Source organism: Sinohyriopsis cumingii, chromosome 14, assembly GCF_028554795.1.
Source record: "Sinohyriopsis cumingii isolate HCF-2022 chromosome 14, ASM2855479v2, whole genome shotgun sequence".
In the NCBI taxonomy this organism is placed as follows: Eukaryota; Metazoa; Mollusca; class Bivalvia; order Unionida; family Unionidae; genus Sinohyriopsis; species Sinohyriopsis cumingii.
Window position 1 is genome coordinate 71,416,054 of NC_142974.1, and position 19,721 is coordinate 71,435,774.

General features: G+C 34.7%; 1 protein-coding gene across 5 annotated transcripts in view; it reads right to left on the minus strand.

Annotated features, from left to right (window-relative positions):
* Nucleotides 1–19,721, minus strand: part of LOC149784108 (tudor domain-containing protein 7-like) — a 144,480-nt gene that overhangs the window by 96,574 nt on the left and 28,185 nt on the right. For all 5 annotated transcript variants that reach the window (XR_016413747.1, XR_016413746.1, XM_089932204.1 and 2 more), the window contains exons 6-9: nt 16,491–16,590; nt 12,623–12,781; nt 9,693–9,770; nt 3,581–3,669 (exon numbers count right to left, since the gene is read on the minus strand). Coding sequence is in view for 3 of the 5 variants with exons in the window: in XM_089932204.1 (XP_089788330.1) it covers nt 3,581–3,669; nt 9,693–9,770; nt 12,623–12,781; nt 16,491–16,590 (426 nt within the window). In the remaining 2 variants the exon portion in view is untranslated. The remainder of the gene's footprint in view (nt 1–3,580; nt 3,670–9,692; nt 9,771–12,622; nt 12,782–16,490; nt 16,591–19,721) is intronic.

Genomic DNA, 19,721 nt, shown 5'->3' on the forward strand with positions numbered 1-19,721 from the left:
AAAAAACTGCCGATTTAAATGTATGATTTGAGTTTGTTTCTAAAGAAAATGATAATTAACTGTTTTCTCAACCACTTAGCTAGCCTAATGAAGAAAGAACGTGTGCAAAAAATCTTTTTTTTTGTGCAGTCATGGTAAAGCCATTCATCATTTTTTCAAAATTTTATTTTTTTAAATTATTATTTCCATCATTTTTTAAAACATTTTCTTAGGTTTAAAAGGTCAAAATGAAATTTTAGGTTTTTCAAGTTTTTTAAGTCCACTTTTAACCTTGTATAATTATCTGGAAACAACATAGTCCATCAAATGCAACCACTCCACTGCACAATGATGGCAAATCGTTTTCTGTGTAAAACCTTCATTGATTATGGTTTGGATTGATGCTTTGTGGCACTGAAGTACAAGTAGCTTATTTAGTGCTATGGTTCACCTTCACTGGAATTATGAGACTAACAGCAAATTGAACTTTACCATAGTTGTGAAAAGAACAATCCTTGGCATGTACAAATCTTATCTGTGTAAAACTTCCCCATCTCTGTGTTAGTCATCTATCATACCCCGCTTGGTTATCTAATCTTTTTCCATACTCACTGGTCAACTTAAACCTAGAATGATGCGGGTTACAGGTTGAGACTCTTACTGACAGGTATAATGTAACATTCTACTAAATGATTATGCAACTACCATAGACACTCATTTATAAGTTGAGTCCAACTCCAAAGCTGCAAATACTCAGATCTGCCATGGCATAATCTGCCTGCAGATGTGGAATAATCAGTAGAACAAACAACAAATAAGGATCTGCTGTGATATGTGGTGGCAGATCAGAGTCTACATTGTTTGGAATTGACTCAAAACTTAGCATATGTGCTACTTTTCACACTATAGTAATAGTATTTGTGGTTACTGTGTGAGTTGCTAGCTTCAAATGAAATTAATTTCAGCAATAAAATATTTTGAAAACCGTGTTCAAAAAATTATGCAAAAATAATATTTTAGATTTACTAACTGTCATGGCAGTAAACACAAAAATCATGAAATATTATACAATGATGATAATCTTAATTTTTTTATAAATAAAACCATAAATGAAAATAGGTCTGCAGCATACTGATGTTGATATATCTATTGTTACTGATGTTGTTACGGCAACTGTGTAACATCCTAAATCCTTCACGTTTTTATGAGCACTAATATAAATGATGAAATTCAGAATAAAAGATGAAATAAACTTCAAAATGTAAGAAAGTATGTTTTATTCTGAATCCGCAAGATTATACAACACTTTCGCTTAACAGCATAAGATGTCAACCTGTGAAATAAATATCCAAGGAAACCGATGATGAACAGGTGTTGTGCCAGTACATTCCTGCATCTTGTAATAGACTCAGTAATGAATAGGTCCACTTAAAATATCTTTACTAATGTTGAACATATAAACATGTTTTTGCTTAAGCAATTGATTACTTTAGAGTTATAGAATCACTGTAAACTATCCAAGGATGTATCATTCAGTTCATCATAAGTCAATGTGTAAATTCTTTGAAAAACTTGTAAATCAATCTTGTTTAAGTTGAGGGTACTTTGAAAAAGTACCAAAGAAAACTACAAACCAACAACAATTACGATGGCAATTGAATCAGCAACAAATCTGACAACATGCATATAAAACATATAAAAACTTTGCATTGTTCCATTAGGCATTATCTCACTGACAATGAAAATAAAATGGGGGAAGATTGGCATATAGCTAGGGTTGGACCAGTCAACCTAACTTTCTCTGCATATCAAAGCAATAAAGACAACAAAGTTTACTATTCAAACGAAAATCCTAGACCTAGCATCATTGTGATCGCAGATTCATAGTCTTCTAAATAATTATAAAGCACATCATAAATCGACATTATGTAACCTCTAGGAAACAAAGTAAATGATGGACCTTATCCCCATCCCAAGTAACTCTAAAAAGTAAACATTATTGTTGGAGGCTGACTGTACAGATGGTACTGGGTAACTTCTCTGAGGAATTCTTATCAGCCAAGAATGTGTGCATTCTTCTAAGATTGTGCAGGGATCGTCCTGGGCTTCGCCAATGTCGCAAATTGTGATTTTTTTTCCTTATTGGCGACAAAAATATCCCATCTGGCGATTTTTTTGGCGACATACTTTTTGGTTATTTAATTTGTACATACAATCATGGATTTGGACTGGATAAATTAAAAGGCAGAACGAAAGGAAGCCACAAACTTGACTAAGCAATGCATTGGAATCAATCTGTTACACAAACGATCCTTTGTTCTTATTGACAACCCCATCTTTACAGTGCATTGTTACATCATAATCTGCTTATGCTGACATCTGGGCTGAGGACTGTATGCTGCGATACAGTCAATCACGCTACCGCACTATACCTACAACTGACCGACTTCTGAAGACGCGAATAGAACAGATACAATTAATTGTATGGCTAATCCTTCTGTTTTTTTTTATACATATACCAATACAATAGTTTTGCTGAACCTTCATAGAAAACTGATAACCTTTGAAGTACCGACTACTGTGTATAAATACAAAGCAAATGGAAAAAATCTCAATCACAATTACATCTGTTGCCAGTGCAGCATTTTACTCATTAATCTTTTCCTTTTGCCATCAGAGACTTAAACTCCGCAACAAGAAATAGCAAAAAAAAAAAAAAAAAAAACAGTTTTGCATAATTAATAATAATTATTTATTTCTCAAAATACAGGAGTGAAAGAATCCCTAACTTGGGTGTGAATTTATGTTTATATATATGGTCCAGTACTGCCAGGTGTTGACTCGTGTACGTTTCATTCGTGGGAATGGAGAACCTATTTTTCTTGTCGAGAAAATTTATACAGCATTCAGTGATCATTCTTGGGAGTTAGGAAGCAATTTGCTACAAGCTTTGTGAAGCTAGCCCGGGGGGGTGGGGGGGGGGGTGCTGCTGAGAGACTACTAGTGTCACCTGTCAGCACTGTAGACTGTGAACGTGGATTCCGTATGATGAACCTCATAAAAACTGACATCAGAAATAAGCTCTGCATCTCATCTCTCGAGAATTTAATGAGAATCAGCATGTACAGATGTGAAAAATTAGACTTTGAAACTGCATTCAACAAGTGGGCAGCCCTAAAATCGCGACGGATCTTCATGTAACACTTTGTAACATTTTGTTAATGCTTGTTGTAATTAAATTATTAACTAACCCATCTTTTGTAATTTTCATTGCCTGTTACATTAATAGACTAAATTAACACTTGGAAAAATGTACACTACTTGCTTTGGCGACACTTTTTGAAAATTGGCGACAAAATATTGAGCTTGGCGATTTTTTTTGCGACAGCTTTTTAAACGCCAGGACCATCACTGTTGTGGCAAGCAGAGAACACCTAGAAACCCAACAACCACTACCCCCAGAATTGCCAACACATACCAGTAGCAGGGACTGAATTTGGAATCACTGAGAAACAAAATGATGAACAAAATTATCTTAATATTCCATCCCCACTCCCCTCTCCATCCACCCTAACCTTAATGACAACAAATTCTGACTCACCTGTTTAATTCTATTCTTGATTGCCAACAACTCTTCAGTAGAGAGATTAGACACTCCTGTTGATGAGATTGACTGTTCCTGCACACCATCTGGATAGGAGAGCAAAGAAATCAAAATATACAGCATAAAAACAAAAAGAATGAGTCACATATGTCCACAAACCCACCCAAATGTCTGATATAGTAGGAGACAGTATGACTTGTCAACAATTTAATTTTCTGGATATTCATCCTTTAATCTAGAGTTTTGCTCTGGAATAAAAAGTGTTAATGTTGGATGAATGGATATCTGAAAAATGAACAAGGCTTCTAAAACTACTGAACAGATGAATCACTGAAGGCACATCTACACCCACTGTCTAACATGTACAACAAAACTTCAAAGAGATAAAAGAATTGATAACAGATGCATGACAAATGATGAAAAAATATATTAAAAATAACGAAAGTACTATTAAAGTCAGTAAATTCCCAGACAAATGGTAACTTTCTTGTCTGAAGCCAATAAATAAATAGATATTTAAAAAGACAACAATTTATGTGGATTTCATGGTTTCTAAAAACCAAGAAATTAAGGGCCAAGCTAACAAGGAAATACCAATGAGTGATAAGCATGTGATTATTTGAATATTTGAATTCACATTATCTTTTTAAGAACTCCACAATCAACAAAGTTCAATATTGAAAGCTGCATCAAAGAACCAACCATGAGTAACAGACATGAATAATAATACAGTGTGAACCCGCTATAACACGGTAGTTGGTAGCCATAAAACCTGATCGTGTTATATACCGAAAAGTGTTATATGTAACCAAGTCAGTTAACTGAAGAAAACGTACTCCCCAAAAAATGGGGTGGGTGGGGGTGTAATAAATGCAAGCGGTAAAATACGTGCTTCGTCGACACAGTTACCATCTTGAATTGATGCATATTAAATGAGAAATACAACGGTAGTGAAAACAGAGAAGACATAATATAATAGTTTACTTTATTTAGAGAACCATGAATTGGTACATCTACGTGAATCCTGTTTATATATAAATGTCTAATGTATAGCATGAATAGAGTATCAACACCGTGTACTCACCTGCGAACCTCATCATATACATTGAATCCACAATACAAGTGATTCCATTGACAATATGCAATCACACAACTTTAAAATATTCAATGATTTTGTAACAGGTCTTATTGGTCTGAATTCAGTGGAAAAACAGCACAATCAAGTAACAAATAACGAAACACATTTAGAAGTACGTTCCAAGTCGGTAAAAGTTAGTTTGCATTTTAAGCCACCATTGGTAGTTTTCGTAAGCATAAACTTTCTCCCTGCAAAAAGGAAACTTTCACAGCACAGTTAACGTGTTCCAGTCACATTGGAAAATGCAAAAATCCACCAGATTCCATCACTTTTATTTAAGTTTGGTACTGACTTCCTTTGAAGAAAAGTTCTTTGCTGTTATTGAAAGATTGTAGTCGGCTTTCTTTGATGAAGGGTGCATGCGCTATTGAAGTCACTGCTAAAGGACAGCTTTGGAGAACCAATCGAATGCCCATTTCTTATTGTGGCAGCAACATCAAATGTATTGCATGATTGAGACTGGTATTTTTTCCATTTGCTGGGTATGTTTTCATAGCAGTTGGTGCTTCAAAAGTAATCTGTTTCCTTTGAAATTTCAGCAAACTATTTTATCTGGGTACATTTTTAAAAAGGAATTGGCCATCATTTAGACTATTCTAGTTACTGTCCCTCCATGCCTAATGAATAAACCAATAAGTAAGATGTATTTTTTTTCTTTTTACATTTGTGGTAGCAACATGATGCTGCTTTCCACGCATGTGTCTGAAAATTAACAAAGGTTCAACGGACAATAGAGACGCAGGTGCTATGATGACATGGATTATTACAGAAAATTTGAGTGTTCTGAAGGATTTAATTCTGAGTGAAAAGAAGAGAAATTTTACTTACCATCCACATACAAATGTCAGTCTTTGTAAATATAATAATTACTAGCGAGTGGCCGAAAATCAGATAAAAGATAGATTACGAGACAATGCCTCGTCTGGTATCCAGAAATGTCAAAACAAAAAAGTGGATATCTCACAACATACAGAACTCATGCTAGATGTCAAGATAAGCAGATTATGATATAACAATGCACTGTTTAGATGGTTTGTCAGTATGTACAAAGAATTTGTTTATGTAACAAAAGATAAATTTCAGTGCATTTTATATCCAGTTTGCAGCTTCCTTTCATGGGGCCTCTGAATTTCTGCACTCCAAACCAATGGTCGTATATAAAAGTTTAAACAACCAACAATGTCACCAATAAATAAAAAGCCACATGATATGTTTTGCAGCCAATAAGGAAAAACAATCCAAGTTTGCGACATTGGCGAATACCTACAAGATCCCAGAACAAACTTTTAATGCATTTTTTTTCCTTCTCACTTTTAAGAAGACAATACTTTCTCGTGTACGAGAAAAATGCATGTAAAATTTCAGGAGCCAAGCCACGATCGTCTTGTTTTATTCATACGCGATCTCTTCCCCAAAATGATAAGCAACTCTTTACGTTTTTTCGCACTTTTTAAGATTTTTTTTTGTGCACAGGAAAAATACATGTATATGAAATTTCGGGAGCCACACCATGACCAAGTTATATCCGAATTCGCGTCATAAAGGAGCGCGCTATAGCGGGGTCACACTGTACCTTGATAGATGTAATGACGAGTCAAAAGACCAGGCATGAATAATAATAGTACCTTGATAGATGTAATGACCAGTCAAAAGACCAATAATAGTATCTTGATATATGTTATGACGAGACAAAAGACCAGGCATGAATAATAATAGTACCTTAATAGCTGTAACAATGAATGAAAAGACCAGGCATACATAATAGTACCTTAACAGCTGCAACGTTGAATGTAAACAGGCAGGAATAATGGTAACCTGATAGTTGAAACAATGAATGAAAGACCAGGCATAAATAATAGTACCTTGAAAGCTGTAGCGATGAATGAAAAGACCAGGCATGAACAAAAGTATCCTAATGGCTTTGCAAAATGGACAGATCTTTTGGTAAAATCCCCGGATTGAGACAGCTGGACTGGCTTGACAGATGGCATGGATGGTTGAACAATCAATGACAGCAACACAGTAGTATAGGATTGATCTGTTCAATCTGAATAAAACCCAAGAGGTCCAAAGTCCATGCCAGGACATGCAGCGGGACTTTCATCACATGTGCTGCCTATAAATGGGGTCTATTTTATTATAATTGCCTGTATGAATTGTACAATTGTGTGTTGTTGTCATCCTCTCATCGTTGCAATGGTCAACTTTTGCCATAACCATAGTCCATACACTTTTGGACCATATGGTGCACACATTGCATGGTAAAATGATTAAGCAAATTTTGTACATGCCAAGGATTGACTCGTGGACGTCTTCCTTGGCCTGGAAATTGTTACATTTATTACGAAGATTTCATGGCACAGATTAGAGATTGATGACAGATGAACAATAAGCTTTTCTAGTCTATGACCAATACTGCCAAAAATCAGGAAATACTTTTGTCCTTAAGTCAATGCACCAAATCTTCAATCCCAAACATGCAACAAAAGCCAATCTTCCATGCCATCAATACACAAATAACGCATTTTATTCTTATATACCTTCAATAATAACAAAGGACTTGTGCATAAACCAAACAGACACAATACAGAGGATACATTCAACTTGTTTTATGGAATTCATTGACAATGATCACAAATAAAGGACTGTACCCATTAAATAATGGAACACAACAATTATTTACAATTTCTTGAACAGTGCATTGGACTGGCCAGAAATTCAAAGAGTTGTTGCTACTGTTACATAACATCATGTAAAGAAATATTTACCCAGTATGACATAATGTGATACTTTGCACCTTAACAAATTAAATCTAAATGTGTTATAGCATCATTATATCAGGAGATAATGTAATACTGCTCTCCCATCTTTCAATAGATCTTTTTTTAAATAGCCAGGTTAACCAGTGAGGAAAGCTGGGGAAATTATTTTTCTTTAAAATCCTAACCCTATGCAAAATTATGAAACTGTACAGCACCACCTATATCAGGAGATAATGTAATACTGCTCTCCCATTTTTTAATACATCATGTAACATTGCTATCCTTGTTACAACAGATCATATAACATTGCTTTCCATTGTTACTATGTATCATGTATCATTGCACTCCCTTGTTACAATATACTGCATTAGGTGGCAGGGTCCAGTTTCGTAAATTGGACCCTGGCAAATTTCTTAACTTAAGGCTATGGTGTGACTTTTTCAGCTAACATTGTTTAGTATTTATAGATATGGATATATTTGTGAACTAGGTGTTTTGGGCTTGTGTTGTTCTTGAAATTGATGTCAGGCATGTACACCTTCCATAGTTGCTCTGCAGTATGTTGATAGTGAAATACCAATAGCTGGCTAGGAAGAAGAGCTAGCCTCACATAGCAGTAGACACGTGGGTTCAAGGCAACTAGAGTATCTCAAAAATGGCTTGGATGACAACTATTCTGAATTGCATCAAACTATTTAGTAGACAATGTTTTTCAAAACTTTCATCCAGGAAAAGGGCTTGCGTTTGCACTGTGAGCACCACATGCTGTCAAAAATGGCATTTGGATGTGAAAAATGCATGTATAAGATAGGGGTGGGGTGCATAAACCTCTTCTGCTGTGAACTGCCATTGACTTCTCTGGTCAAGTGAATGCTATTCTTATGCTTTGTTTTAATATAGGTATCTAAAAATATGGACCTTTTTGACCTCACTTGTGTATTTGATTTTTTTTTTTTTTTTTTATACTAGGTCACTGATTGCGGCATTAAATTTGTACATAAAAACTGGACCCTGCCCCCTATAAGGAAATACAATATAATTCTATTGCTATAAAATTACACTGGGGTTTTGGGGTGCTAATTCTGGACCCTGTCCCCTTATGCTCCTTTGTTTCTAGATATACAACACTGCTCACCCTTTTAACAATACACCATGTAATGCTCCCTTGTAAATAGACATCATACAACACTGCTCTCCCTTGTTTCATAATACAACATTGCTAACCTTTCTTACTGCATGTAAGACTGCTCTCCCTTATTACAATAAATCACGTAAAACGGCTCTCCCTTGTTACACAACATCATGTAATGCTCCCTTGTTTCTAGACATTATACAACACTGCTCTCCCTTGTTACAATACATCATAAAACATTGTGCTTTACTGTTACATCATGTAACATTGCTCTCCCCTGTTATACTACCATCCATAAGAGCAATAGAAGATTGCCTTATAATGAAACACAATATAATTCTATTGCTATAAAATTACACTGGGGTTTTGGGGGTCTAATTCTGCAAAAGGTGAGCTTAAAATAAACATTATACAAACATGAAAGAAAAAAAAAAGATACACAGAGCTATAGATAAATATTTTATAAATTAGACATTTTACTCCTCGATAAATAAGATTCCTGAACTTTTTGTCTTCAATTCAGTGTGGTGTATTATGAACACTGCAAAACAAAAAACTTGCACCACATAACCAAGTCATAAGATCTTAATCATTTCTTTCTGATCACATCTAGTGACCAAAAATAGTTCTTTGTATATTTGAATACATGGCTCTACTTAACCCTTTGCACTCACAGTGAATAAGTACTATCATTCAAATGTGCATGGAATATCTGAAACTTGAAGCTTTAGCAAAATTTTTGAAGACAGCAACATGTACAATATGGACTCAACTTAAATCAGGAGTAACATGTTAGCAACACTGAACTAACCATCTGAAATAGTTTTACCTAATTTCAAGTCAAAATATCAGTGTAAAATACCCAGAACAAGAAGATGGACAAATAATCACAGAGATGAATAGAAATATTAACACCGTGCATAGGTTTATTTTTGTCTGCATGCTATGATATTTTACATGTCAGATATATCAATTTGTGCCCTACAGCATCCATGAAAAAAATACCTGTACCCACAAATAAATTGAATTTACAGCAGATGTATGGGCAGATAGACAAATACAGGGATAAATATTTACCTTTTTTATCTAGCCCAAGACTCTGAATAGCTAACTTTGCTGCAGCATCCTCAGCTTCCTTTGCCGTAGGAAAAAATTCTAAAAATAAATAAAATTAATTTATACTCTAGAATTTTGACATATATGATTTTGAATCTTCCAAAATAGTTTACAAAACTTTTTTCTCAATTTAATTTACAAATCTACTGTGAAATTTCAATCACACATAAAATGCATTTGTAGCTATATACATGCTATGAAAGAAAACTAATAGTAAGGCAAACAATAGTCCTTACACATTATTAGATCCCAATAGTGCTCTTCAAAACTGAAGAGTGAATATAGTCCAAAGTTGCAATTGAGGGGACAAGCAACTTTCAGTTCTGCTGTATATGCATTGCAATATGTTAAACAGTGTACCCTACAATCAAATTTGGATTTTCTGCTTTATCTGCCATGACAACTATGGTTTCATACATAAAACATAACAATATTTTCTTGCCCAAAACCCACGGCATTTTGAGTTTGTGTAACTTCACCAACTTAAAGACAAATAATAAGAAACTGATTTATTTTGAGTACCATGTTTGTAATTTGATTAACTTTATTACAGTTTTAGGGAGTAGGTTATCATATAATTAATGTGTAAATCATTGCAAATTTTCTTCTTTAAATATGTTACCCAATCATAATATCTTAGGAGAACTACTACTACCTAGCAAATCCAGTCCTCCCAGATACTAATTTTAGCTAAAGGGAGCTTAAAAGATGTCTGCTAACCTATGCGGTGGTAGGGCAGAGCTTTCTTCCCCTCTTCATGTGAGTTTCCTTCACCACAGCATCCTTAGCCTTCCCAACAGGCAGCATTGCAACAGAGATCATCTGCTATCCCTTTTTTTCTTGGTAACCATCATTAGGTATAACTCTGCGTCCAAATTCTATTCCAGCATCACATGTGCAGGCCCATAGGTTTATACTTCTCCCTACAGGTTGTATTGTCATTATATTTTACCTATATGCTTCATTTCTTTATTAACTGTCCAATATCAATTTCTGGGTCAAATTTTTCGTATTTAGCTCTGCACAGGCATGTGTTCTAAAGACAGTTGCAGGGCTACAGTTTTATGTTTTGCTCTATTTGTCTTAATAACAAAACCAAATCAACTGCCCCTCCATTACTTGCCTCGCAAACGCTGATACAATTTGAAAGGACACTACTGTGTAACTAGATTTGTGTTTTACTTCCACTGCAGAGCAAAAGCTCCCCATTTATTCCAAAATAGATGAAATTTTTTAAAGAGTTTGACAATTGCAATATTAACCTGAAAATGTAACAAGATCTTCAACATATGAATAAAAGCACACATACCAAACTTTATTTTTCCATCTCAAATATTTTTTCCCCACTGCACTAAAATTATTTTTGAACAAAAAATTTTTCTCAGACTGTTGAAATATTTGCATAAATGGATACGTTTAAAAGATATTAAAAGGTTTGCAAAAAATAAATCTCTCTAAATCTTATCAGGCCACCATAAATATGCCTATGAAATTTAATCTGCATACCTCAAGCGGTTTTCACCTATTTGTGCCATCTATACAAATTAAAAAGTTAAAAATGTTTTAAACATTGAAACTTGCAATAACATTTTGAGAGTCCAATTAGGTCATCTACATAGGGTTCAAAACAGGCTCACAAAATTTCATTTCTTTTGGCTTTTATGCATTCTTGCTAACAATCCTCCCAGATGAGCGAGATGGACAGGTTGATTGGACCAAATCATTATACTCCACGTCAAAGGTAATGGAGGTAGAAAAAGGAAAAATAATAAAGGAAGCTGACTTTATTTAAATAAACACAGTCATCTTATCAGATAAGAGAGAAGGTTTTAGTCCCACAACTGAACTTTCTTTATCTGATGAATGAAGGAATCTTTCCTTGTCAGTTTGACAAGTTTCAAGTGACACAATTAGCTAGCTTCTGACACTATTACATAGCTTGTTATACAAGTTGCATCTCCTAGTAAGTTATATGTTAAGAGTCACTTCCCTTTGGTACATCTCCACTTCAATAACAGAACTGTCAGGCTTCCAGAAGAGACATGGTTTTAACATTAAAGATTACTGTTAATCTTGTGCAAACATGAATGGGTTTGTTTTGTATAATTTGTTGGTTTTGGAAGAAACGTTGCAAGTAAATAAACTAATCCATGGCAAATTAAAGCCTTTACCTTCTCAAATCTTTTGTTCTTTTGGTTTTAACACCATTTCTCAGCCCAAGATAGGCTATATATGGCAGCCAATATAACTGACAGAGGAAAAACCCAATAACATCCATTAAGAACCACCCACCTACATGAAGCTACTAGTAAACTTTCCCGTGAGCAAGAAGACTTGAACAGATGCAGACAGGGATGACATGGCATTGATAGGCATAGGCGAGCACTTGAGACCACTAGGCCAACAAAGAGACCCCATTCTCTGATCTATGTGAAAGGTAACAGACCATAAATCGAAAAACATTCTTTTCTTTTTTTGTTACCAATTTCAACAAATACGTATTGGCAATACTACAGAAATATTACTGCATACAAATGTATAATTTTTTTTCGCAAATAACAGTCTTGAGCAGTTTTAAATTCAAGTCCAACTGCAAAGACCCAGATCTGCCACAACATAATGGGTCTATGCAATCTGGAGTAGCCAGCAGAAAAAATAATAATCATGCCCCAATCTGCCAGTGCATTATGTGACTGAAAATCAAAGTCTATGTTATTTGCAGCTGGATTTGTAATAAAATATATGGTAAGTAAATATATATGCTATATCAAATGACGTTAAACTTATTCAAGGATTCTAACTTAATTTTTGATAATTAACTCATATTTGTGATCAGCACTGTACAGTATATGGAATTCTCACTTACATTGTGTATCATCTTAGATACTAACCTCCATTTCCGTATGTCTCGCCATATAATGTGATCATACTGACGAAGCCAGACCCCTTAATTCTGAATGTGTTGACGGATTCTGATTGGAATCTATTCTTCTTGCAGTAATCCCTGTACATATCAATGTACACATACTTTTTCCCTTGTTGGCCATCATCTGCAACAGGACAAGGTGATCATGGGGTGATGTACAAAAGTGGAGCAAATCATGTGATTTCTTCAACAATATAAACTTTATAAGTTAAATATGCTAAATGCAATTTTCTCTTGTAATGATTTATTCAGAAACAAAACTGTCACATACAGGCTCACTTTGTGATATAATATTATCTTCTATTTATTATGACACTCTCAAGATTTAAATAAGAATTCAGCATAATTCAATCTTTCACACATTCATTGGAATGGCATAACCCAAACTCATATGCAATGTTGGTAATGTAAAACACTAGGTCACTGTGACCTAATGTTTCCTGTAGTGAAAGATTCTCTCAAGGTTGAATTCATTCATCAAGTTTCATGACTATATATATAACAGTGTCCAAGTTATTTAACTAAATCTACAATAAAAGTGTTTTGTCTTTTTTGCTTTCTTAATCATGTTTGTTTGTTTGATTGTATTTTAATGGCGCATCAGCAATGTTAGGCTATTTAGTGCCAAATAAAGTGTTTTATGTATAATCTATTAAAGTTAAAAAAAGTCTCATATCAACCAGATGGTTAAAATTAAAATGATAAGATGGTAGCAGTGAAAAATAAAGCTTCTCGATCAACGAGGATGTAAATGGTGTATGTTAATGAAGAACGATGAAAAGGTATTAAAAAAGGGACGGTATAAATATTGCATAAAACTGCGCAAGGTGATAGCATAAAAGTTAGAGTTTGGAGTAAATATTCAGGACCTCTAAGATACGAGTAATGTTTATAGTTCTTTCATATCATTCACATTGTAATTAATTATTAATCAATAAATGTAAATATGAAAGACCAAACAGCATGATAATCATTACATTTGAACTGAAGTAATAAACCAATCTGACATTGCTTACTGTACAAAATCAACCATTTAAGACTAAATGTGTATCCAGTAAATGTATTTACGAAGCCAGCGCCAGTTTTATTTGTTTGTATTTTTATAAGTTAATCAATTTTCTGCCTTCACCTAGGAATACTGATTCAGTACAGCTAACACAATATTTCAATTCTCCATGCATTGTGGTGGGGTGGAGATTGTGGAGAGTATCAAGAAAACAACCTTCCACCATCTCACCATGCACATACATGTCAGCCCCCCAAAAGTTATAAGCATAATTATTGCTGGCAAAAAAAGCTAATCTGGCCATAAAAAGTGTAGTCTATATATTAAATGCCAGATTTACAGCAAGCATGAAAAAGATGCATCTATTCTTGCTACTAACTGGGCTCTATTGCTAGTCAAAATTATTGTCAAAAATGACAAAATCAATATGGATTAGAACCACAATACAAACACAAAATGTACTGCAAAAATTACTTATATTTTGCACTTACTTTCACTACTCTACATGTTAACTTTTATTGAATTCTGCAATAAGCATGATCATGTGCTCAGAGGCACTAAAATAAATTTAAGTCAGTCTTAAGCAGTCAAGACTTAGGTAGAGAATGCTAAGATTTCATTTCTTTAGTCTGTACTAATTTAGTCTTTTAATTATCAAAATTGTATTACTGGTTATAGCAATCACAAAAGGTCATCCTAAATACATGAAGTTTCACATATATATCTGTTGAACATAATGTACATGCCTGATCCGGCATGTTTGTAATGGTCGTTCACATCTTAATTTCATCTAAAGACTGATAACCTAAAAGAACAGCAGCAACTCTCCTGCAGGTTCCCTTTCTCTCCCATTGTGGTAAATATAAACAATGGACTCAGGGAGAGATAAAGTGTTTTTTTAATTCTACAAGAATTCTGTTTAATCATTCTTTGTAACCACAATGTTTTGTTTGATTGGCATAAATGAAAATTCGACCAAATAAAGAACTTGTTAGCTAATCGAGTCAGCTAATACCAAATTATAGCATTTATAGGGGTTCTTTTGTCTTTCATTCTTTATGACTCTTGGATTGCCTAAGAAACAATTATTATTATTAAAAAGGACAGAACCTGAAATATGATTACCTGTTTAAAATGATTTTGTTCCAAACTATTTACAAGACGTGATTTGACCTTCTGAAAACATAAAAACGTAACATTCATAGCAATGTCAGTAGTATCTGCTACTTTCCATGACAATGCAAAACTGCTAGGCTAAATTAATTAAACTTAATTAGGAATGCACATACATTTGCATCTGCAGTAACTGGAAACAGAAGTCATGCAACTGGAGGTAAATGGCAGGAACAGCTGTCTAGGCAATAGGGAATTAATTGCCACACTACTATGTGTGGTGAAATGAAAAATTCCATCAGCTGTACTGTATATAGCATAAAGTTGAATATATCTGTATAACTTAATGTTTCCAATGCTAGAACAGAGGTTAGGAAACTCAAAACAATTTTTTATTCAACAGATGTGTATTCTTACTCAATTAAAAAAATATTCTAATTTATATTCTGCATATTTCAAAACAATACAATATTAGTCTGATTGTTACATTTATCTGTAAATAGTGACATACAATTAGAAATTATTGTTTTTACAATTACATAACAATCAAAACTACAATACTGACACACTTTCAAGTCAAATCTAAATGCACATTGCCGAACTGTATCTGCCCTCACATAACTGCAGATTTGAATCTGTGCATTTTTGGGGGACTAAACTGTATAATGAACAACATGTACTCTGATATTCTGGCACATTATGCACTGGCAGATAAGTCCATGTTGTTTTTGCAGTTGGTCCTTGATGATAAGTGAAAATATATGGTAAATGTCTCAATGTTTGTTGTTGTTGTTGTAGGCTTTAATGCCATTTTTCAGCACACGATAGGCTATATATGGCGGCCAGTATTAATGGTGGAGGAAGAACCCGGGGAAACCCCAGAAAGAACCACCAACCCATGAGAAGCTACTGGCAAGCTTTCTCACATACACACATCAGCCGAATCTGAGACTCGAACCCACGCAGAAAGAGGTGAGACAGCAGTGATCCGTAACGGAGAGCGCTTAAGACCACCCAGCCACTTGGTCCCCCCATCAATGTTTGTAACTGGTCATTACAGAATGAACCATGTGTGTTCTTGAAACAACAAACGAGTCCACTAGTCTTGAAGGATACTCATTATCCCTGAAGAACACTAGGTGGATGGATGGGTAGAATTTACATAAAAATGTCCACCCTTGCTTCTTGAAAGATACATTTCCAACCAACCTTTAGTGGTCAGGTACTAGGATTTGGCTCAAGTGTCCACATGATGTTGACTTTTCTGATGGCAAATGTTTGAAATGTTTATTAGACCACTTTAAACGAGTTTTGGAATCTTTGTTGGATAGAGGGGAGAGAATTTTGACAAAACAAGTGTATGTGTGTGTGTGGTTTTGATTTTTAACACAGCTTTAAAATTTTAGTCATATCAAGTCTGCAGTGTGACAGTTTATAGTGATGTTTAGAACTAGGGCATCATACCACATACATGTAGCATCATGTCCCATCTAGTCACATTATCCTGACACCAAGCCAACCAGTCCTAACACTAATGAGAGCCAAGTGAGGCAGCTGTTAGTACCATTTTTATAGGTCATCCGATATGACTTGACTGGGGTTTAAACAAATGACCTCTCACATCCAAGGCAGATGCTTGAAGGCCAATGGAGCAGTCCTGACAAAACAAAATATTACAAGGTAACACTCTAGGTCTGTTAAATTGACTCTGTACCTCCAGAAGCACCATCAATGTCAGATGCGCTACCAGGCATTTGAGCTTGCTGTCGATGAAAACGTGGAGGTACCTCATACTTGCTTGCAAACTTGGTTTGCTGTAAAAATGTAAAGGAAGAATTAAAATAAATGAAATTAAGGCATAGAAAAAAGATAACAGATTCAAGAGATTTCAATACATGAGTCAGGGTAAGAAGACTTTTTTAAATGAATGATTTTGAGTCATAGACATACATGCCAACTCCTGGCAAGGAAAACATGTAATCCAAATGGACAAAAGAGTAATACGAGCAGAAAAAGAGTAATCCACATATAACATACTAAAATTCAATAAGCATGTGTACAAAATTATTTACTTACCCCTTCTGGTCTTTTAACATCAACTACTGCTTCAAATTTTCATAAATAGCACTCTGAGCTTTAAAAAGCAACAGTCTCTCATAATGCATTTCAAAACACTTTGTACCAGCTGAGATTATGAATGTTTTGCACACCAGTAGAGAACCAAGTGCTGGGTTACTGAGCCTGGATCTGAATTCAGTTTTATTTTTGTTAACAATACTGAAAATCTCTCAGTCAGCATTAGAATGGTAAAAAACCAATATTCCTTTCATAACCTGACAAAGAAGAGTAGATTTATATCTTCCAGTTATTGGATCATTTAGCTGGGAAATAAGCTGCCAATGCACATCAATTCTGTCCACATGAAGTACATTGTCAGGTAGAATGCCAACATGATCCTTTAGGGGTTCTCCTTCTAATTTATCAACAGCCTTTCCTGCAGCAAGGTGCATCATATGATAAGGACAACCTGGTATGTACACGGATGGAGACATTTTTCAAAATATAGAATGCAACTCCTTTATGAATTCCAGTCATCACTGATGCATTATCAGCTGAAAACCCCATACAGTTTTGCCAACTTATATTTATTCAAAGCATTATCAAGCAAATAAAAAATGTTTTCTCCAGTGGAATCTACTGTTAATTCTGCTAAAAAACAGAAAAGCACTCCGACTTTGAATGTGCCATTTTTTGTTGTCAAAATCTCTTAAACAGACTGGGTACAACTTTTTGTCATCATAATCACTGCTCCTGTCTGTTGCAATACTAAATGCCCCAATCTTCTGCTAAACACCTAACAATATTAGATAATTTTGTTCTTGCAGATGCATATTTTCTACAATTTTGGAATCAGAAAACAATCGTTTGAACAAAGGACCAACATAGTCTTCTACTGCTAATGGTAGTCATTGTTCTATTAAGAACTTGGTAAATAACGCCTATGCATTTATAAGTTCTGCTTTAAAAAGAGAAGTTACAAGTTACCTTAGTATTGGATTTATAAAACGAGCTAATTCAGTTTTTTACTTGTTTTTACCATCACGACCAATGTTAAAATCCTTTCCACACAGCCTGCAGTGGGCATGAAGCTGCCCATGAATGGAACACTGTATTGGGTAATTCATGTATTCATCTTTGATTCGGTTTTTCTTCTTTTTCTAATCCATCTTTGAAATTATATGAAAAACATTTTTGCTCTAATACTCACATCTACTAGAATAAATATGACTTGACTTATTGTGCCAAATACCTACAGACTGGTTCGTATCAGATATAAATTAGAACACATAATCTGCAAGCAAAGATTAAAAAATTTGAAAAAGAGTATGTTCTCTCCTAACTAAGCCATACAGATTCTATAAATAGAAACCAAGGTCAAAAGTTGGAAAGTAAAACCAGCATGTTTCCTGGAAATAAACCAGCTGCTATAAATAGAACATAACACTGTTAGGAAAGTGCATGCAAGGGTACGGAGAAGCATACTCTTATGTCGTAGCTACATAGAAGCCGTCTTTTCTAGAATACGGTCTGAAAGATTCATGGGATGTTAACAAAATAAGAAAACAAATTATAAATTTTTGGGGGAGGGGGACATACAAAAAACGCGTAATCTGAATACATTTATGCGCAAGACGTAATTTTGTGGAAAAAAGCGTAATGGTTGGCATGTGTGAATAGACCATTGGAATGTTTCAACCTGAACATCATTTATAAAAGTGTTATACCCTCCATATATATATATATATATATATATACACTTAATTTCCTTTAAATGGTGGATCCCTATCATCGCCAGGCAAACTGCAGTGACTAGTTTTTACCAAGCCAGACCTGCCACCAGAAGATACAAGTTCAAATGGTAACAGTGAATCAGCCCTGATCGGCTACTGGGGAGTGTCCCTGAGCAAGGTACTTTACTCCAATGACCTTGGCACGATACAATCTCATGTGCTGCTCCAAATTAAAACATCCAACATTATCACTAGCGTCATCATCATCACTACAGTCATCATCATTATTACCATCATCATCATCAATAGTATGCTCATACTACACGATGTCTATATTATAAACAGACGTCCATATAGCAACCAGAAATGCCGTATTCTTGAAAATATCTTTTTATTTAAGAGAGTAACAAAATTTTAACATGGACCTTAATCTTCGTTGGGTGTGCTTGGATGGATGCTCACTCACACGGACACTGAGGTGACTGCCATATTCAGTTTCCACCAAGGCAGACTTTACAAAAATGTTTCACAGACTGTGGTGTCTTGCCCGAGAAAATCATCATGACAAATTGGTTATTTTAATGTTTGCAACATTTTGCCTTTCTGATAATACAGCTAGTAAAACATGCAATAACACTAGACAACATGAGCTTTAAGACGTTACATAAGCAATCACTGTCAAACAGATCTTACAAATGGAGCCATAGAGCAATCACTGTCAAACAGATCTTTCAATTGGAGCTATTAAGTTAACATAATATGGCTACCACATGCTCAATGAAAGCAGCATAAAGGGCTACTCTACGGCACAATGGTGTCAACTATAAAAAAAAAACTTTTGTTGATTAAATAGAAACTATAAAAATTATCCACAATGAAGATTATTCATAATGAAAATTAAATGGGAAATTCTTATAACTGACAGTTTATCATCAAAATGCCTTTCTCAGAGCTATCAGATCAAAACTTCTACCAAGCAATCATGAGAAAATGGTCAGATCTTCAATAACTGAGGTGCTCTCATGCCATGATATGTTAGTTTGCAGTGTACACACCCAAATGCAAACAGAAGAACCATTTCTGCAACACACAAAACAGATAAGATATAAACTATTCATTCTAATTCTGATTGAAAGTGAAATGACCCGAACGAC